Source organism: Oryzias latipes, chromosome 11, assembly GCF_053564925.1.
Source record: "Oryzias latipes strain Hd-rR chromosome 11, Olatipes_Hd-rR_3.1".
Classification (NCBI taxonomy): domain Eukaryota; kingdom Metazoa; phylum Chordata; class Actinopteri; order Beloniformes; family Adrianichthyidae; genus Oryzias; species Oryzias latipes.
Genome location: NC_136247.1, coordinates 18,798,749 through 18,820,795, shown reverse-complemented (window position 1 = coordinate 18,820,795; position 22,047 = coordinate 18,798,749). Strand labels below are relative to the sequence as shown.

At 38.5% G+C, this 22,047-nt stretch overlaps 1 protein-coding gene across 2 annotated transcripts; it reads left to right on the top strand.

Annotated features, from left to right (window-relative positions):
• Positions 1-3,096: 3,096 nt before the first annotated feature.
• tra2a (transformer 2 alpha homolog) lies at positions 3,097-22,047 on the top strand. 2 transcript variants are annotated; one of them, XM_078955376.1, is made up of 9 exons: positions 3,097-3,410; positions 5,772-6,268; positions 16,071-16,180; positions 16,268-16,427; positions 19,376-19,564; positions 19,861-19,976; positions 21,156-21,275; positions 21,350-21,414; positions 21,546-22,047. In XM_078955376.1, exons 2-9 carry the CDS (start codon positions 6,197-6,199, stop codon positions 21,554-21,556), a joined length of 843 nt encoding a protein of 280 aa, XP_078811502.1. In that variant the 5' UTR covers positions 3,097-3,410; positions 5,772-6,196; the 3' UTR covers positions 21,557-22,047. The 2 variants fall into 2 exon arrangements, with proteins under 2 accessions (XP_078811502.1, XP_004073891.1); XM_004073843.4 differs by lacking the exons at positions 3,097-3,410; positions 5,772-6,268 and adding an exon at positions 13,286-13,668.

Below are 22,047 nucleotides of genomic sequence, written 5' to 3'. Positions count from 1 at the left end.
ATTAAAAAATACCTGACACATTTGGTGAATTTTTCCCAAATGCAGGCACTTATCATTCCACACTTTTCTGTTCTTTGCTGCCCTCTCATGTCCTACAGTGGAACATTTCTCTCTTATAAGAGGAAGCATTCCCTTTGGGTTTAAACAGGTAAAATCAAGAATATATCCAGAAAAAAAAATCTGTTTCCAGCAACATTACTTTAACAAAATGCAAAAATTGAATGTGTAAAAGTTGTCCCACATGACAAATATGTTTTAAGTTCTTCCAAGCCACCAGCCTAAGGTATATTCTGCTCAGCATTACAATTACTTGACTCAACATAAAATATTGTTTCCAAAATACACATACTTCTAGGTTTTTTTATTTGTTTTTGTTTTTTTCGACTAAGTCTTTTTTCAATTGAACGTCTAACACTGCCTATTAGGGTCTTCTGTGCAGAGGAGGGTAGGCCAGAGGTATGGACTCTGGAATCCAGAGCTGGCTTTACCTTATGTGTTATAAGCAGGAGACTGCAAACACTGAAATTCTGCTAGTATTTTAGATATATTTGAAAGAATAATTCGATTAATGTCAATTTTTAATTATACCTCTTGCAAAAATGGTCTGGGTTCTGTGGTTCTGAGCCTTTCACCATCATCATCATCATCTCCTACAACTTTTCAAAAAAGTATTTGAATACTCAAGATTTTTTTATGGTTACACACACTGGTGCCTTGCAGGAATACAGCATATATAATAAATATATATTGAAGAAAAAACAAATCATGATACCCTAAATTAACACAATGAAGACGAGGATTTTTTTTTTATTGAAGGTCAGAAACTGGAATTTTGCAGTAAGAAAACAGGACCTTCGTGTGGTAGTTTTAAATGAATACTGTATAAACTAATAAAACAAATTCATCTGTAGGTTTAGACATCTTAAAGCCCCACTGGATTATACAGTGCCTTGCAAAAAGCCCCCTTGAACTTTTCAACCTTTTGCCACATTTCAGGCTGCAAACAAATATATAAAACTGTAATGTTTTGTGAAGAATCAACAACAAGTTGGACACAATCATAAAGTGGAACTAATTTTATTGGACATTTCAAACATTTTTTTAAAATAAAAAAAGGAAATATTGGGCGTGCCAAAGTATTCAGTCCCTTTAAGTTAATACTTTGTAGCGCCACCTTTTGCTGTGATTACAGCTGTAAGTCTCTTGGGGTATGTCTATCATTTTTGCACATGGAGAAACTGAAATTTTTGCCCATTCCTCCTTGCAAAACAGCTCAAGCTAAGCAAGGTTGGATGGAGAGCATTTGTGAACAGCAGTTTTCAGTTCTTTCCACAAATCTTCGATTGGATTCAGGTCTGGACTTTGACTTGTATGTACCAACACCTGGATATGTTTATTTGTGAACAATTCCATTGTAGATTTTGATTTATGTTTTGGATTATTGTCTTATTGGAAGACAAATCTCTGTCCCAGTCTCAGGTCTTTTGCAGACTCCATCAGGTTTTCCTCCAGAACGCAATCTGTATTTGCCTCCATCCATCTTCCCATCAATTTCTAAGCATCCTCCCTGTCCCTGCTAAAGAGAAGCAGGTCCAAACCATGATGCTGCTACCACCATATTTCACAGTGAAGATGCTGTGTTCAGGGTGATGAGCTGTGTTGCTTTAACGCCAAACATAACATTTTGCATTGTTGCCAAAAAGCTCGATTTTGGTTTCATCCGACCAGAGCACCTTCTTCCACATGTTTGGTGTGTCTCCCAGGTGGCTTGTGGCAAACTCTAAACAACACTTTTCAATGGATATATTTAAGAAATGGCTTTCTTCTTGCCACTCTTCCATATAGGCCAGATCTGTGCAGTATACCACTGATTGTTGTCCTATGGACAGACTCTCCCACCTCAGCTGTAGATCTCTGCAGTTCATCCAGAGTGATCATGGGCCTCTTGGCTGCATCTCTGAACAGGTTTCTCCTTGTTTGAGCTGAAAGTTTAGATGGACGGCCGGGTCTTTGTAGATTTGCAGTGGTCTTATACTCCTTCCATTTCACTGTTAATGCACAGCGCTCCTTGGGATGTTTAAAGCTTGGGAGATCTTTTTGTTCCAATTTTACTTCTTTACAACAGTATCTCGGACCTGCATGGTGTGTACCTTGTTCTTCATGATGCTCTCTGCACTTTAAATGGACCTCTAAGACCATCACAGAGCAGGTGCATTTACATGGAGACTTGATTACATACAGGCGGATTCTATTTATTATCATTAGTCATTTAGGTCAACATTAGATTATTCAAAGATCCTCCCTGAACATCTGGAGACAGTTTGCTGCACTGAAAGTAAAGGGGCCAAATAATTTTGCACACCCAATGCCTCAGTTTTTTATTTGTCAAAAAAGTTTGAAATATCCAATAAATTTTGTTCCACTTCATGATTGTGTACTATTTGTTTCTTCAAAAAAAAATTGTTTTATATCTTTATGTTTGAAGTCTGAATTGTGGCAAAAGCTTGAAAAGTTCAAGGGGGCCGAATACTTTCGCAAGGCACGGTACAAGATGCAGATTGGACCCAAATTCTGACACTAAAACTTTAAAGTAAACTCCATATGGTAACAGGAAAGTGTATCAATAATAAAAAAGGGACTTATGATGCTTAACTTTCCTTGTTTTCTTTTAAACAAAAGAGAAAAATATCATATGAATGAATAAATGAACGAATGATTACTTTATTACGGGCTCAAGGTCCAAATGAAAGGTCATAAAAACAAACAGAAAGAACCAGCCTTTATAAAAAGGTACCATAACATAGAGAGCGTATAAAACTGCTGGGAACAAGAGACATAAAAAAAAACAAGTAAAAACCAAAATTACAGTCTGTGTGCTATATGAACTTTTAAAACAATCTGATTGTAGTAAATAAGTAGAATTCCTTAAATCCTCACATTCATTAAGAAATCCAATAACTTTTATCTTTTACATATATTTTATTTTTTCCATTGGGCTACGTCTAAACATTGCTTCCAACTTCGTTGTAAACAATTTAAGTTTGAAACGGCATGGTTGTGTCATCTAAACTACATATCCCAGAATTCAGCGCTGTTGACGCAAACCGAAAGCATTCATGGGAACCATGACAGCAGCATAGTTACCAGCTCTCAGCAGCGTAGCTGCTGAACCTAAAGTCCAACGACATTGGTAGCGTTGACGAGCTGAACTGTACAGAGTAAGACGTCGAAACGAAAACCTAACCGGAAGCTTCAACGCCTCAACCCTTTTCTCTGTTGTGTAACGGAAGCTGCGCGCGGATCCAGGCGACTGTCTTGCGGCGGCGCAGCTGCTGCGAATCACAGGCAGCAGTGACAGCCTGAAGGATCCGCTGCCTGGAGGTCGTCAATCTGCAGCTGCTGGATTTCCGGTAAAGAAGTTTTTTGTTTTTTCTACGATCGTGGTTTTGTTTGGTTTCTAAGTGAGTTTCCGATCAGGTTGTTTGCTGTGGTGTCTTCTCTGCAGGGAGCTAGCTTATCGAGCTAAAACAGCTTTAGCTTAGGCTAGACCTTCGAAATATATTCAGCAAGTCAATAAAGTCTGGAAAATTGTTCTACAGCTTATTTAAAACGTACTTATTGCGTATTAGGGTTATATAATATCTGCCCAAGGCTTTAGCTGGAAAAAAGCTTGTTTCAACAGGCAGTTTCATGGACACTTGACCTCAATTATCATGTCAGTAAGCTCAGTTTAACCCCACTTTTTCCACTATTATTGACGTTATTGTAGGATCCACAGTTAACCAAATCAGTATCTTACTTATCCTGTTAGCTGTGACAATCACATGTTCCCTGGCTGTTTCTAGTTTTAAGCTTTGTTTGATGATTTTGATTAGTGTAGCTAAGCATGCCTTGTAATTTCAGACTCAGAGGCAAATTTCTAAGGAACTACTGCTGCTCTTTAGAAACTATGTCCTACAAAACAACACAGTTGTTTTTTGTTTTATTTTTCTATTTAGGCTAAAATGGCATAACCATAATTAAAAGACCACTGGGAACACTTTTACAATAGCTCAAAAGATGATCGGAGTGGAACTTGTGACACTAACAATGTATTTGCATTTACGTCTAAGGTCAAGACACATGCTTTACTTACGAGTTTAACTTAGTTTGGTGTTTTTGCCAGTTGGTTTAATCAAACTTTAAGAGAATTTGAGATAAAATGTCTTTTTTTTTGTCATGATAAATCACATTTTAACGCTCAAAAACTCTACTGGGGAAGACACTGCAATACCTCTCCAGCCTCCTGCACCAGTCTCATAACAAATACCCATCATTCCTTTTATTTTGCTGCAGCAAATGACTGGAACTCTCTCAAAACTCCCTTAAACTTGCCATTCAACTGTTAAGCAAAACTGCAACAGTCCCTAGTCAATTGCTGAACTTGTTGATCCCTTCCTCCTGGCTAGTTGTGTGTATAAGCCGTTGTAATGCCACTGTCATTATTGTCTGATTTTACGTGTTTGTCATGGATTAATATGCATTCTTCTTTCTGTCTGTTTTTGTTTTGTAATGCAAATCAGACTTTGTTCTCAAATCTTCCTCCTGGTAAAATAAAGGTTAAATAAAAACCTTCCCAAAAAGAAGTTGAGGCAAAGCCTGCAAATAATTACATTTTTCCAAATGGGCTCACTTGTATTCTAACTTTAAACGTCCGAGCCATTTTTAACTGTTACAATTGTGAGTTCAAGCCTCCCAGCTATTCATTTTCTGATACTTGTTTATGCCCAGGGCAGAGAAAGGACGTGTTTGTGCGTGGGAGAGGAAATATTGAGTTACCTTTCTTTTCATAATTTATTCACTCAGTAACTGCCCCTGTTTTTGGCCTCAATCAGAAGTGGGACTTCACCCAAGAGAGCCTGCGGAGAAGGAACACGGAGACAAATGTGTGAAAACTGAGAAATTGACAGCTAATTTTCTCTCTGTCACCACAGTGCCCTCTCTGTTCTGTTTATCAGACTATCAGCTATGATAAGGATGGGGTTTCACAATGAATGCCCTCCATAATTGTCTGTTTCTTGCTCTCTTATTTAGAGCTGTAAAATTGGGTCCCATGAAATCTAAACTGTTAATTTGGTTTTTGGTCAAAAAGGGGGCTGAGACAGATTGGAGGAAATCATTGTGCATTAGAGAAATCTCACAAATAACAGCTAAAACTTTCAGGATGCCACTTTGATGTACAGTGGAGGAAATAAGTATTTGATCCATTGCTGATCCCAGGTTTTTTTAAGTTTGCCCACTTAAAAAAATGTTCTGCTGAAAACGTACTTGCTGTAAAGACCACTTGGATGATGTACACAGGGTTTGATTAGAATACATCAGGGGTGTCAAACTCATTTTCACTGAGGGCCACATCAGCATAGTGGTTGTCCTCAAAGGGCCAGGTATAACTTATACATGTAAGTAAATGTAATAGAGAAAATATGTACTTACTCCTTAATGTTAAATAACTCATTGATTCTGTCAGGTTAGGTTATATGGACAGTGTTCAAGTCCTATTGTGTAGTTTCCCAATCTGATATTTCAAGTCCGATTCCCCCTAGATATGAATAAATACACACCAATTTTTTATTTTTATTTTAAGAAATTAAAAACTTGTATGCTCTCGCGGGCCACATAAAATGACATGGAGGGCCACATTTGGCCCGCGGGCCTTTGAGTTTGACACATGTGGAATACAGAATGACTAGTTCTGTTTGGGTTAACCTTACTCTATTTTCTTTGCTTTCTAGTGAACAATGCCTGTGGACCTGCTGCCCGAGTGTCCTGCCCGTGTGGATTACACTGCTCTAAACTTCTTGCTGCTAAAGAAAATTTCCAAAAATCCTTAATGGTCGTTTCGTTTTAAGAGCATAAAGTCTTAGGACTGCCATGTAGGAGAGCTTTTCATCCAGTAAAGGGCTAATTAGAAAAAAAAAAAAGTATCAGGTCTTGTATCAAGCCTTCAGCCTACAACCAGGTGCCTTTTTCCTTCCCTGTCCCAGTACCATGCTTGGTGCTCTTATGCTGAAAAGAAACATGTCCCAGAAGTTAGGTGCGCTCCTGCTGGTGTTCGGTTTGGTCTGGGGACTCATGCTGCTGCGCTACACGGTGCAGCAGCCTCGCCGCCAAAGCAGTGCAGAGTTACGCGAGCAAATACTGGAGCTCAGCCAGCGATATGTCCGAGTGCTTACTGAGGAAAACCAGAATGCTCCTGGCGGACCGCAGGGAAACTCCATGTCTGGTTATGGTAAGCATGTTCCCCAAACATTTATAGACCCACTCCAATGAAAATGGTGTTTTTAACATGTTCTTGCAGCATTTCTTCTGATGTGTCTGTGTGTGTGTGTGTGTTTTTATATATATATATATATATATATAAAAATAAATAAATAAACGCCCCTCTCACCCTTTTCTGGACTGAGAGGTCTGAGGTCTTTCCAGGTATCTGTTGTAGCCAATCCTCCAGCTTGGGGGTTACTGCCCCGAGTGCTCCAATTACCACAGGCACCACTGTCACCTTCACTTTCCAGGCTTTCTCCAGTTCTTCTCTGAGTCCCTGGTATTTCTCCAGTTTCTCATGTTCCTTCTTCCTGATGTTCCCATCGCTTGGCACTGCCACATCCACCACAACGGCTTTCCTCTGTTCTTTATCCACCACTACAATGTCTGGTTGGTTCACCATTACCATCCCTATCAGATCTTTGCACTTTCATTCTCTATGACCTTTGGGGGGTGTTTCCCATTTTGACCTTGGGGTTTCCAGTCCATATTCTGCACACATGATCCTGTACATTATTCCAGCCACTTGATTGTGGCGCTCCATGTATGCTTTTCCCGGCCAGCATCTTACACCTTGCAGTTATGTGCTGGATTGTTTCAGGGGCCTCTTTGCACAGCCTACACCTTGGGTCTTGTCTGGTGTGGTAGATCTGAGCCTCTATTGCTCTGGTGCTCAGGGCTTGTTCCTGAGCTGCCAGGATGAGCGCTTCAGTGCTGTCCTGTAGGCCAGCCCTTTCTAGCCATTGGTAGGACTTCTTGATATCAGCCACTTCAGTTATGGTCCGGTGGTACATCCCATGCAGGGGTTTGTCCTCCCATGAGGATCTGTCCTCCAGCTCTGTATCCTCTCTGCTCTCCATTGCCTGAGACATTCACTGAGCACACTGTCAGTTGGGGCCTTGAGCTTGATGTACTCATGCATCTTGGATGTTTCATCCTGGATAGTGGCTTCCACGCTCACTAGTCCTCTGCCTCCTTCCTTGCAGCTAGGATACAGTCTCAGGGTGCTGGATTTGGGATGGAACCCTCCATGCATGGTGAGGAGCTTTCGTGTTTTAACATCCGTGGTCTGCATCTCTTCCTTTGGCCATCTTATTATTCCTGCAGGGTATCTGATGACGGGCAGTGCGTAGCTGTTTATTGCCCGGGTCTTATTTTTGCCATTGAGCGGGCTTCTCAGGACTTGCCTTACTCGTTGGAGGTATTTAGATGTTGCAGCTTTCCTTGTTGCCTGCTCCAGGTTCCCATTTGCCTGCGGCATTCCAAGGTACTTGTAACTGTCCTCGATGTCTGTTATTGTTCCTTCTGGGAGTGAGACCCCTCCTGTGTGGACTACCTTGCCTCTCTTTGTCACCATCCGGCTGCATTTCTCGAGCCCGAATGACATCCCAATGTCAGTACTGTAGATCCTGGTGGTGTGGATCAGGGAGTCAATGTCACGCTCGCTCTTAGCATATAGCTTGATGTCATCCATGTAGAGGAGGTGACTGATGTTGGCCCCATTTCTGAGTCGGTATCCATAGCCAGTCTTGGTGATTATTTGGCTGAGGGGGTTCAGACCTATGCAGAACAGCAGTGGGGACAGAGCATCACCCACCTTTGATGGACACTTGTGCGTGTGTGTATATATATAGTGTGTGTGTATACATATGTATTTATGTATATGTGTGTGTGTGTGTGTGTGTGTGTGTGTGTGTGTGTGTGTGTGTGTGTGTGTGTGTGTGTGTGTGTGTGTGTGTGTGTGTGTGTGTGTGTGTATATATATATATATATATATATATATATATAAATAAATATATAAATGCTGTTTGAAGAAGACCGTATTTGTTGCTTTAAAAATACACTAAGCTCCCTGCTCCACTTAAACAGTCGGCGGGGTTGCTCCATACCAGCGATCCTGCCCACAACTCAGCTGGGAATTTCTATTGAACTTCTGCTGCTCTGCAAAACCTTTCCAAGAAAATGACACTGTTTTTTTTTTTTTTTTTTATTTTGGCTAAAATTGTCATAATTAAAAGATTGTTGGAAACACTTTGAAAATAGATCACAAGATGATCGGAGTGGGACTTTAAAAAGTACAAATGAATTTTTTTTTCCAGTTATAGAAATGTTTAACTCATCTCCCTTATTTTTTCTTCCATCTTTGCCCTTGCAATCTCCCAACAGCCGATCTGAAGAGGACTATAGCTGTATTGTTGGATGACATTCTGACACGTTTGGTCAGGCTGGAGGGCAAACTTGAACTGGTGGTTAATGCCTCCTCCACAAACTCCTCCCACGCAGCTGGAGGCGTCCTTGCCCCTGCTCCTGAGGCCTTGCAGAAAGCGGCGAAGCCGGAAGCGCCTGAGACGTTGCACCTTAACCAGCCGATCCGCAACAGGCCTCGACCGCATTAAGGTTTTATATGAAGGCAAATATATAAAATAAGCAATATAGATATTTATTGAAATCCAGACTCTTCAAATCTGGGACTCATCTAAGAAATAATCCGTTAAATTGAAAAAAAAAGTTAAAAATGAAAGAGGAACTCCTTTTGTTTTACTGCTAATCGTCACTCTGAACTCTTATTTTTTTTTTTTTACATTTGACTGCTTAATTTCCTTTGCTTTTATTATCTTTTTTTTTAATTTTACTAGAGACTGGAAGTCAAACAAATAAAAGGCCTACAGCAAAACGTTATATTAGTTTTCATCATTTGATAAATTTGCTACAATTCTAAAGCTAAATTAAGTCTTGCTGGTTAGAATTGGCACATAGATGAAGAATTAGCCGGGTTCACTTTAGCTGTTCAAATCATTCAACAGATGTAACCCGAGGAACATGTTTGCACTTCATTAAAGGCAATATAAATGTCCTTGCTATTGCTGTAGAGCTGAAAGGAAGGACACGTCACCCGTTTAGAGCCGCAAGCTCGATACGGGTAGAGGTTCATATCTGGTGGGGGGTTTTGTGCCATTTCTCCCTGTTTGGTGTTAAATTGGGATCAGCTAAATGTAAATGAAGAATCTGATCATAAATGGAAAAAACAATTGAAAACAGTGTAAAACTCAAAAGTACACATTGTAAACTTGAAGGAAATATTGAAAATTTCAAAAATAAAACTCAATTTGAAAAAATATATTTAAGACTTGAAAGAAATATTGAAAATATAAAAGAAAGTCACTCGCTGTCAATCATGTCCCAGTAGCCTATGGGCTCAAAGCTCCACCCCCACATAAAATCAAGATCAACTCGAGAAAATGGAAAGTCTACATTGAAATTGTACATTTAGGACCAAAGAGTCAGAGAAATGGCAGCTTTTACAAATAAACTTTTTCATTTGGTAACAGTTATACTTTTTTGAGTTTTTTTCAATTCAAGTTTAAAATTTCAATTTATTTTCCAAATGTTGATATTTCTTTTAAGTTAAAAATTCATATATTTCAAATTAAACTGTATAATTGTTCAATGCCGTTTACAATGTGTACTTTTCAGTTTAAGGTGGGGGTTGCTTTATCCCAACAGCTCAGATGAAGTTTTCTAACTGTTCAGATTTTATTTTTCTAATTTACATCGACTTCAAGCTGATCCTGATTTAACCCCACATGCCTACTTTTTTTGAGGAGCACAGACATGCTCACATACTTGTGGTGGTGTTTTTTTGGGAATCATTTTGTGCATGGTCATTATGTTTGTTTGCATAATGCCTAGTTTGCTATAACACCTCCACATATCCCCTCTAGAGAAAGCAGCATCATTTTGTTACGATGTTGTGAAGCACAGTGGACTTTCTCCTATTCCAAAGATGGGCAGTGATCAAACACACAAACTGCTACAAACCCAGTCCTGGCTGGACAAGCTTTGAAACTTTGCCTTACGACGTGGGTCAGAAACTTCACTGTGTCTCGGGTCCTCTGAACGACGGCCGTCATTGGTATGAAAGAGTCTCAACTGTGAATGTACTTCCTTTGCTATGTTCAAGTGATGTATTATAACTGGCTTTAAAATAGCCTTACTAATAAATTTTTCTTCACTGAAACAATTTCCATTTTGATTTCAACCATCCATCCATTCATTGATCTATCTTCAGAAGCTGCTGAATACCTTACAGGGTCACAAGGGTGCTGGAGCCCACCCAGCTGTTCAACAAAGGTGGAATACACCCTAGACCAGTCATTTTAACAATAGTATTAATTTTAAATCAAATAATGAGCTTTTTTTTTTTTTTTTTTCTAAAGACAAGTGAGGGTAAAGATCATTAAGTCTGAAGAAACTTCAACCTGAAAAAAGATTCTGGAGGAAGTGCAACCCTAAAATAAACCAGTTTCATATTTTCAAATCAAAAGTTATCATTTACACTGTTCCAATCAAAAGTACCAACATTTTAAGGTGGAACAAGATTAACAAAACATGCTAAAGTGTTGGCACCATGACCTATTTACATGGTGCATATACGCTTAGTTTTCCCTTTTGAGAAAGAACTTATTTCAGACAACCTGACCTTGAATATGCCACAAAATAAAGGGGTTTTTCACCTCATTTTTTAGACCTTAACCCCCTAGACACCTGATTTATTTCCAGCACTCTGCATTCATTCATTAAGCTTCTAAGCCAGCGAGGGCTGGGGACACTTTGGACAGGTTGTATGTCTGTTGCAGGGCCACAAGTCACGCACCCGTGCACACTCACACATATGGACAATTTAGGCTAACCAATTAACCTTTGAAGCTTGTTTTTTTGGACGGTCGGAGGTAGCCAGAGTCCCTGGAAAACCCACGCATGCACAGGGAGAACATGCAAGTCCCACACAGAAAGGTCCCCTATTGATGTTGTGTTTTAGGTCCCCTTCTTGGTATGAAGCAAGAGTGCTAACCACTGCCACCGTGCAGCCTGTTCTTGCATTCATGTTGATGCTAAATGAAAACCAATTTGGAGCCAAAGTGGTTTGATCTATATATGCATCAGTAGGCATGAGGGACATCAAATTAACATTCAACGTTTATGGAAGTTGTACTCAAATTGTTTGTCCTGTGTTGGTGTTTATGCTGTAATTTTTTTTTTTTAATTTGTATTTTATGCTGAGTGTACATATACATATGTCTCCGTACATATATCTTCATAATAGAGCAGCAGTTGGTGCTGAACTGTGGAAAAAGTAAAAAGGCATGTATATCGCCTTACTACTTTCAAAAGTACAGTTCCATTTACACACAGATACATTAACACACTGATGGCGGCTCCGCTGCCGAATACTGGCACCAACCAATAACCACCAGGAGCAATGTGGTGTTCAGTGCCTTGCCCAAAGACACTTCGACACACGGGTGGGAAGGGCGGGAACTGAACATTCCATTCAAGGGTTGACCGCTCTACCTCTGCTCCACTGCCGCCCTGTTTGACTTGTTTATTCTTGACAGGTTAAACTATTTTTTTAAAGCATATGAACAAAAAGTGTCCTTTGTTGTTAATTCATACATTTAATAAAAAATTACGTAGAAATGGAGCTTCAGCTATCTAGCTATAAACAGCTACAGTTTATGCTGTCATTGAGTAAATAACTGCAGATTTTAAAGCTTGCTTGTCAAATAACCTGATTTTTCCACAGACAGATTTTCAATCAGCCGGTCTCTTATGTAAACTGTTATATGAGTTTATCTGTTGTTTACATGCAAAAGTCCTTTCATATTCCAATGTAGCAAGACACATTTTTTTATTGGAAGAATATTGCTGTGACAGGTGAGAAGCTTTTCAGGTTCCACCGTGTATTCTTGCCATCTGTTTGATGATGGAAGTTTTTTTAGCTGATTGACGTCACAAAGTGTGTGTGTGTCTGTGTTCCTGCCTCTTTGTTTGTCTCTTTAATGCTGTAAAAGTACCAGTAGTAGCCCCAAAAAGGCCACAAACAAGACGTTAATCCTACATTTTAAGGTTCGAATTGTCTTTTGTTTGTGCACAATTTTTTTTCTAGTTTTTAGGAAAAAGTGAATTCTAGAGCAAATTGTGGATTTACCTCTAAAAAAATATCCAAGTCCACTTCTATTGCTAAAAATAAAAAAATGCTAAAAAGTATTTTTTAAATCTTGCATGTCTTAGAGAAAACCCCATCTTTTTTTTTAACAAAACGGGAAGTCATCTTTAAAATTTCTGCAGGTGGTAAACTCTGGAGAACCTTAGAATATATATTTTTTTACTGGGCTTTTAAAGGTAATTTGAACTTTTGTCTGTTTTTTTTTTTTTTTTTTTCATTTTGGGTAGCAGCATTCAAATGTATTCAAAAGCAACCCCCAAAAAATCTTTTTTTTAATTGAAGGAAAAAAGCAAAATTTAACAAATAATAAAAGGTTCAGCCAAATTTGACCCTAAGGGTTTTTCAAGCTTGGGCAATCAGACATCTGCACATTCATGTTTGATTGTATTTTTCGTCTTCTGGTAATTAGTTACCGGTAGTTTGTTTCATAAATTGTCAATGTCTTCGCCATTTCTTCCTATTACCATCTCAGGCATTGGATGATGGTGGATGGATGATACTGGTGTCTTTTCTCCCACTTTTATTGTTCTAAACTGCCATTTAAGATTGTACAGTGACTTGGTATTGAAGATACTCAAAGTTAAAATCATAAGTGTATTCAATTGTCATATTAACTATGATTATGTCATGTTCATGAAGTACTTGAAATAACAGGGCAAGAAAAAGATCCACTGATATTCTAAATATTTCTCTGTGTGCAGAAGTCAGCATGTGGCTTAAGGTGGACCTTTCATATAAGACTTCAACTAGAAAAAAAAAACTACATAAAGCATAGATTTAACTTCACTAGTTAGCCCAAATTACTAACCGAAATTTCTTTGCAATGAGGATATAAATGTTCTTTCTTTTCTGTGTCAAATGTTGCAAAACAGGTTTAAATGAACACAAGAACGAGTTTCGTCAGGTTTAGCTGTTATGTTTAGTGACCACAGGGGGGCGCTGTTCATTGTAATGTTTATAAATATATCTACGGTTGTTGCATATAAAAATGTAGTATGGTGGGGTTTAATCAATGAGCTATATACCTGTATAACCCAATGACCTGAGGAGGCGTAGTTATTCTTAAAAAATGAAAATAAAAAACCAAATCTGCCTCTGAAGAAGAAGCAGGTACTGCGCAGACTCGTGGATCCACACAGCGCCCCCTACGGTGGCAGAAACCGATAGTCGCGGATTTTGGTTTGTCATAACTTTATTTACACTCGTAAATTACAAGGTAGTCTGTTCGAGGCAACCACTTAACGTTAAGCGGAATTTATCTGTAATAACATAAAACAAAAGCATTCAATTTATCGCTGTGAAGAAGATTGTAACTCTACTAAACAATGAGTGGCAGCGAGGACGGAAACTACAACAGAGGGGTATGTTGTTTGGGCTATTTATGCATTAGCACAGTTTTTCTTTCTTTTTGTGTTGCCTCTAATAAATGCTACTGCTATTCAATTGTTGGAATGTTCAAATATAACTACGTTGATTTACATAATCGACGGATAATAGATTTGCTTCTACTAAGTAAGACGTCGATACAGCGCATTGTCTTTGACGCTCCTCAGAATATAGCCTTTAAGCTAGCTCTTCCTTGCTAAGGAAAAAAAGCAACAGAATGTTCGAGTCGACGGTTTGTTTTTTTTCCCTTCACACGTTTTTAGCGTTTTAAGATTTTTCGGAACGTCTGTAATGTTCGCATAAGAGCCTCGGGCCCGCATGGTTGTCGCTGAAGCCACTGCCAGTCCTTAGCATGCTTTAGCATTTATCAGATGTTGTCCCAGGCCACTCTGTCTGTTTGCTCTCGATGATTTAGCCTAATTAGCTGTTGCTACAACACTTAAACTAGCTGATTGAAAGATGCATTGGGCGAGAAATGCCCAATCATATGCTGATACTTAAGTTTCTGCCAGTGCATTTAAGACATTTATTTTCACACTAAATATAGATTAATATATGGTGAAATGTAATGATTATATTAAATTTTGGCCATACATGATGATGTATTTGTCTATGTCCAAGGTGAAAATCATTTGTTTCCACTGAAGAAGTTTGATCTTTACATGATTTCTTTATGGCATCTATATATTTAAATTGACTAAAATGAAGGTTTATGATGATGTAAATCTATCAAAGAGCCTGTCCTGGTTTCACAGGTTGTCACCATGAGCCAAAATGATCAACTTTTAACCGTCATATGTGGCCTTTTTACACTAGTGATCTTAATTGAAATACTGCAATAGTAAACTCTATATATTTAACAAAATATATCATTTTAATTTATGTTTTCTTAAAACATATTAAGGATGCTAAAAAAATGTTTTACACATACCAATTTCTTGTATATATCAATTTAGCACAAATAGTCCAGAAGAAGAATAATCATAATTGTGCCTATGAAAAACAAACTGTAGCTTAAACCTTTCTTTTGTGAAGTTGACCCTCGGAACTTTCTTTTAAAGACCCTTTGCAAAAAAAGAGAAAATTTGTTTTTGTAATGTTTTTTTAAAATGTTCTTGTATCATTTTTTTCTCATTATGGATTACATATATAAAGAAAATTAAGCTTAAAATTTTGTTTGGTTTGGGCTGTAAGATAGCAGAAGAGCATGTAAACAAAGGGATGACAGGAGGTGTTGGCAGGCTTACACTGCGCCAAGAGTCCGGCTCACAATTAAGAGGTAAATTACTTAGGAACTACTGGTGCTGTGCAGAGACTATAATCTTGGCTAAAAACGACATAATCATAATTAAAAGAGCACTGGGAACACCTTTTCAATACATCAAAAGATGATGTGAGTGGGATTTTAAAGAGTTTAGCTGCTGGGGGAAACTGACTAACATCCAGGTTTGTGCAACTAAACTAAGAAGCGTACATCATTTTATTCCTAGAATATGTTTTAAAGCCACTGTGGCAGGCAGAGGGCCATTTTTTTTTCCTTTAAATACTTCTTATGACTGTATTGATGTAACATTTTCCTCTTCTTGTTAGATAGTTCCTGTTAATGTCCAAAAAAGGCATCATGTTAATGCAACAAAATAAAACAGATTCCATCAATTATTGATTAAAACAATGACCAGGTGGCAACCCCAACCACAGCAGTTATTTTGTGGAACAAAATTGTCTTTATGCTGCTAACTAAAGTAAACTGGGTCATTTTAAACAGTACAGTTAGTAGCTATACTAGGATGCCAGATTATTTGTTTTAGGTCCTTTAATGCTGGTGGTCCGCAGACCCTAACATTCATAAACTCCAGGTGGAAAAAGGCAGATCATGTGAGAATATAGGTGTTTGGCTGCTTTTAGGGAAAAGCATATTTGTGGAAGCAGAAGCTGAACACAAGGGAGATTATTGTACACAAACAAATCCAAAAGCAGCAAAACTTCATCCACTTTTCAAAATTCTGAACAAATGCTTTGTAACTGTGATGTTTTCTGTCTTGAAACTTTGCAAAGTTTCCCTTTGAAAATAAAGTAAATATATTGTCTGAAAAGTGTACAACTTGTGCTGTTGGATTTATTTAAAAAAAAAAAGTGCATTTGTTGGCTTGTGTTATCAACAGAAGGGAAATTTTTAAGAGATGGTTCATTAGAAATATTTACAGAACATGACAGATGAGGGGAACTTTGTGAACTTCACATGTCTGTGTACTTACTGTGTCTTTTATCCTTTGATCAAAAGTGCTTCACAAAAGTCTACAAAGATATATAAGTAAAGAAAGCATTTTCTGTTTTAACATGTTAATGTGGTAACGGGTCATTTTACTTCCATTTACAGGGCCATGGGAGTCCAGCCCGGACCAAGTCGCAGAGCAAGTCTGGCTCCCAAAGCCCATCTCAGGCGTGTATTCGCTCTGAATCTAGATCCCACTCCCATTCAAAAGTCAGGTAAGTTGCTATTTTACCTAGGTGTGCCTTTTTGTTCATGTTTTGTTATGTCTGTATGAGTTAATGCAGCAGCTCTTGTTTTTTCAGGTCTCGCTCTCGGAGGCAATCGAACCCGCACCGCTCGAATTCTCGATCCTGCTCTCCTCAGAGGAGGTCCCGCACTCCGTCCTACAGCCCTGACCATCGCCGTAGGAGGAGCCAAAACGCATCCCCAATGTCCAGCCGCCGCCGCCATACTGGTACCAGAGTAAGTGTAAAGTCTTTTTTCAAGGTATCTCATTTTGCTTTCATAAAAAAGGTATTTTTTACAATTATTGGTGTGAAGCTCATTGAGACGACTACAAGTTCTTTTTCTACAAAAACATTTTTTGTCTGCTACTGAATTATCACAATTTGAATAAAAGACTCAGAAATGCAGTTTTCATCTTAATTTTCTCTCTATATTTTCTCCATCATGAAAAAAAGACTGAAAGAACATGTGAAAACCAACAAAAACACAGTTTTCATTGGAGTGGATCTTCAAGTTGTTTTATCTCCAGAAGCACTAAATAGAGCATCACAGTCTCTGATGGAAAACAATTATGCAATAGACAACTGTATAGTTTCTAAATCATTGGACACTTGTATGTAGATAACAGTGTAGATGTAACCTAAATAAATTCCTGAATTCCCTATTGTGTCAAAAAAGAACGGCTATGAAGATGCTACTGGAGAAGAACAGAGAAGGTCAGGAGGAGCTACATTCTGATGTTGTAGATCTATTTGACAGAATACAAAAAGAAAAGCAGAAGAAGTGTGAAGTGGCAGAAAAATTGTTAGTCATGCCAGACGCGTTTAAAAGCTGGAAGACAATGGAGAGATGTGCTGGAGGTGTGACGGAGGAGGTGGAGGTGAGGCTGCACCAAGGATCAGCTTTGAGGAACAGACTGACAGAAACATCTAGAGAGGTGGAGGTTTGCTCTGAAAAGGAAATGAATAAAGGTCAGCTGTAGCAAAGCAAAGTATTAGTGTAAATGATAGGAACTCAAGAGGAATGGGAGGGGGTACAGGGGTCAGAGGTGAAGAGGGGTGTGCAAGCAGGTTGGAATGAGTGGAGGAAGGTTTCAGGTGTGATGTGTGACAAGTGTGTCAGCAAACATGAAAAGAAAGGCGTAGAACATTGTGGTGAAAGCAGCCATGTTGTTGGTTTGGAGACCGAGAAAGAGACAGGAGGCTGGAGGTAGCAGAGATGAAGATGTTAAGATTCTCTTTGGGAGGGACGAAGACGACGAAGACCGGGAATGAATCCATTAGAGGAACAACTCATGCAGGAAAACAGATGGAGATGTTGAAAGGAGGGACGGGGTGGATTTTGGAGATGCCAGAGAGAGGAAGACCAAAGGGGAGGTTCATAGACGTAGAGGAAGAGGATGGTGTTGGTGTGAGCAAGGACGAGGATTTACCGTAAAGGAAACCGGTTTAAAGTTGCAAAGCAACAGTCTTTTTCTGAAAATATCAATATAGCTTATTATATTAGATAAATATAATAATTTCATCCTGTACATTTTTAAAATAATAGAAAATAAAAACAATTCCTCATTATTTGTAAATCATTCTGTTTTCAAAAAGCTGTTTTTGGTGGCTAAGCATGTCCAAAGGAAACTAAACATCTATGAAGTTATAAAACAAAATGACTCTTTTTACAGATATAAGTGATTCGTACTTTACATGTAGGATTTACTCTAAGTGAAAATGTCTTTATTTGTGGGCATGAAGAGAATAACGTATCCTGAAAAGTAAAGGTCTCTCATTGTTGCTGTATAAATGAACCACAAGAGTGCAGTGTAGTGCCACACTGCAAGGAGAACCATCAATACACAAATAATTGGCTGTTTTCAGAACACAGTAATGCAGGAATTTGATGTCTTACTATGAGTTTCACTGATTTGAAGTCTGGACTTTACGTTGCGTCCTCCCAAAACACATGTTCTTATCATTCTTTCTCCATTGTGATGTGGATTTGTGTTTGTCAATTGTCAACTATCAAATGAATGTCAACAAACCCAAATTACCAGTTTGGGTTGTCCAGTTGGACTAACATTCGCCATGTTTGGTCTGAGGTGCAGTTCAGTGACTTTCCTGGGTCAGTCTCTCTTCCCATTGCTACTATTGTTCTGAAGTGGGGAGTTGTTTGCCGTGGCAGCATACGGCATCTTCTGATCCCAGGAGTCTGTGTGTGAATGCAGAGGGAGGAGAGTCGAAGCTGCGTTGTAAATGTTCCAGAGGTGAAACCTGAAGCCATCTCCTTTGTTCAGAGTAGGCTTTGCTCACTTCAGAAAGGTTGTTCAGCGCTTCAGTGTTCGTTTTTAGTTCGCTTCTGTCTGAAGGTTTGAGGTGTTTGTGTTCCGCTGTTTTTATTGTGATTAATCTGATTTTTCATCTTTCTGTTGTCTAGTACTAAAATAAACTAATATTGTCTCACAAAATCTGATATTAAATAGGCAGTATTTAATATCTTTCATCTGTGAAAAACGCTAATGACTGAAGCTTTACAATCACATGATCTTTTTGATATTTCAAAATATAAAGATAAACCTAAGGAATTTTCTTTGTACTTGTTCATTTTTTGTTACCGGAACTGATAGCTTGGTGACAATTGTGTCCTCAAAAGTTTACTGTTTCCATAGCTAGTAGACGTGAACATTTTACGAAGACCATTTAGGAATCCACTGTGTTCTCATGATGAAAACTTGGGTGATTCCAAAAAATGTGTTTACATGCATCTTTTTTTTATGAAAAATTGTGCAAAAGCAAAGCATTATGGTCGACTGTCCCCAATCTAGTGGGCATTGATAATTTTTTGCAAAGGCTTCTGGGAAATTCCCGGACATTGGATTTTAAAAGTTGTAGATTTGGACACCCTGAAAAATGGCGAACGCCACCCTTTAAGATGCACTAAGTAGTGAGTTGTGAGGGAATTAGGATCTAACCAAAAGCACCTTTTTAAATAATAATTTAATTTAATGTGAAAAAAACCTGCATTAAAAAACCCTTATTTAAGTGGAAAACAAAAAAACAAAGTTTTAACAAAAAACCCTAAATGAATAAAGGAAGTAATTTTTGCGTACTAATTCTGTGAATAATTATTTATCATTTGCTGGATATGAATTTGTTGTGCAAGTATCTCTAACTTCTTCCTATGGTTGACTTTTACAGGAGAACCCTGATCCCAGCACTTGTCTAGGGGTCTTTGGCTTGAACTTGTCCACTACTGAGCGTGACCTGAGGGAGGTGTTTTCACGCTATGGACGTCTGACTGGGATCAATATGGTGCATGACCAGCGCACTGGTCGCTCCCGCGGCTTTGCTTTTATTTACTTTGAGAGGCTCTGTGATGCGAGGGAGGTATGGAAAATAAGTCTTCTAGAAGAACATTTTCTATGTTTTCATGTCTAAAGTGCTGTCTGTAAATGTGTGTTTTTGTTATGTTTTGTTTTTTTACATCATTTTTTAAAATTGAAAGCACAGTGCTGTGATTACATAGATTCACCACTAGAGGTCAGACTTGCCTCAGATTCCTAAAACATGCCTATTGTCTCAAATCAAGTCATTGTATTGAGTCATGGATGGTTTTTTTTTTATGACTTTATCTCAAGCGTCTGGTAACGAGCTCCTCTTCTTTACTCGTTCACTTCCTTCAGGCAATAGAGCACACCAACGGCATGAACATGGATGGAAGGCAGATCCGAGTGGATTATTCAATTACCAAACGCCCCCACACCCCCACACCGGGAATCTACATGGGAAGGCCAACTTAGTAAGATCAACAACACAACCAAATACTACCTTTACATTTCCTCATTGACATATTTGATTTCAGCTAAATATGAAATTTGAGCCTGAAGGGTCTATGACAAGGGTCTGCACGCTTTAATGCTAAAAGAGCCATTTGGTCCAGTTTTATTACTGACTGAGAGCCACCACACTGTTTAGAAAAATTGATTTTTTTGTGTGGCCATTAAGCCATTGTTATATAAAATGAAGCTTATAATATTTCCAGTAATTGAATTATAACAGTGTTATGTTTCAATTATATTACCGGTACTTTTGACAGCAGTACAGACGAGTTCCTTTCAAAAGTAAAATGTGTCAAGTTAGATCCTGCTGCAATACATTTACTTGCAATTCTATTTTAAGAACTTTGCTTCTGAGCAGCAACTAGACATTAGATAAAAAATAAGAGTTTAAGCTTGTTCTAATAATAAGAATAAACCATTCTGACAGTAGATCAGGGTTTTTGACCACTAGTGTTCTAACATTTGGGCTGGACCAGGAGCCGACACATGGAATGATTTAGTAATCCACCTCATAAGAGAAATCTGGACAAAAAAATGCTTTCATTTTCATTCAAAATTAATAAATATATGTAAAACAGAGCATTTTGAAGTTTGCATTTCAAAACTGTGACTTTAGTTGTCAGTTTAGTGCCAGTTGCACTAAATGGAAATGCTGCGTTCATGTTGTGTTGAAATGATTGGAAAAATGGCCGTCCGACTGGGAAAACACATGAACGTTTAAAAAAAACAAGAAATCTTCCAACGCCACATGAATGTATAAGAACGTTCTGCACCTAAACAAAGGTCCATTTATTTTTTGGTGCACCATCTATGGGGAGACACAGCAGAATTACAGGAAAAATGAAACAATAAGGATTATCAATATCATTTATTTCCGTTTGGCGGATCAGATTACATAGTTGATTTAGTGTAATGTCAGCAGTGGTTTAAAAAGATCACCTCAGTTTAAAGATGTAAAAATATATAACACAAGGTAACTACCAAACCTATTATTTATTCAAAATGTTAACATTCTTCTTCAAAGCCAGAGATCCTCAATGGAAGGACAAAAGACCTGCACGGGACTTCAAAGCCTCAGGTTGTAGAGTCCTGATCTATGACTTGTCGCTGGGTGTTGAGAGTTCTTTGTCATTTTGCAGCAATGGAGGCGGCGGCGGCGGGGGCGGCGGTACCAGAAAGCGAAGGGACTCCTACTATGATCGCAGTTATGACAGATACGACAGATATGAAAGATGTGATGAGTATGACTACAGGTATAGGTGAGTACAGACTGAACTTCAAAGTTTGACTGTTGTACCAGAGAGAGTTTGTCACATTCTTGGCTCTATTTCAGTCGCAGGCGCTCGCCGTCGCCCTACTACAGTCGATACAGGTCCCGTTCTCGTTCCTACAGCCCGAGTAAGTGAGACAAGAACAATGCAATAAATTAAAAAACGGTTTTCTCTGACATGATTAACTTTGTGTTCCTTCTGGTAAATTTCCCGCTGTTTGTGTTTTCCTACTAAATGCAAATGTTTTCTTTTTTGCAGGGAGATTCTAAATTGCCTCCTTTTAACATCAACTTCCCTTCAGGCGTAGCTGGTGTGTGATTCTTCATCGAGGAACATTTTAAATTGGCAGACCTTTACTAGCAAACTCATCATTTTGAGGTGGTTCTCGTGTACAAGTACTAGATATCTTCTATTTTTGACATTTTGATGCAAGCATGACAAGAGGGAGTAGCTAAGATCTCGTCTCTTCATTCTTCCGTCTGCAGCCTTCCTTCTCTTTTTGTTTTTCGTGCAACATAGATTGCCTGATCTGTTATTATTAATCAAAATTGGTATCGTGGTTGCTGGTAATGCATAAGATTGTGATCCTTGGTTTTCAACCTTTGCCTAGAAAAACCCCACAAATGTATCTTTGTCAATTGAACTGATCTACGTTCTTGCTCACATTACATTTTTTTTTCTTTGTTGAGGAAGTTGTAGTTTCATCTCCCAGGTAATATGTGACTTTTCTTTGTGTTTGTATAATACAGTTCTATCAAAA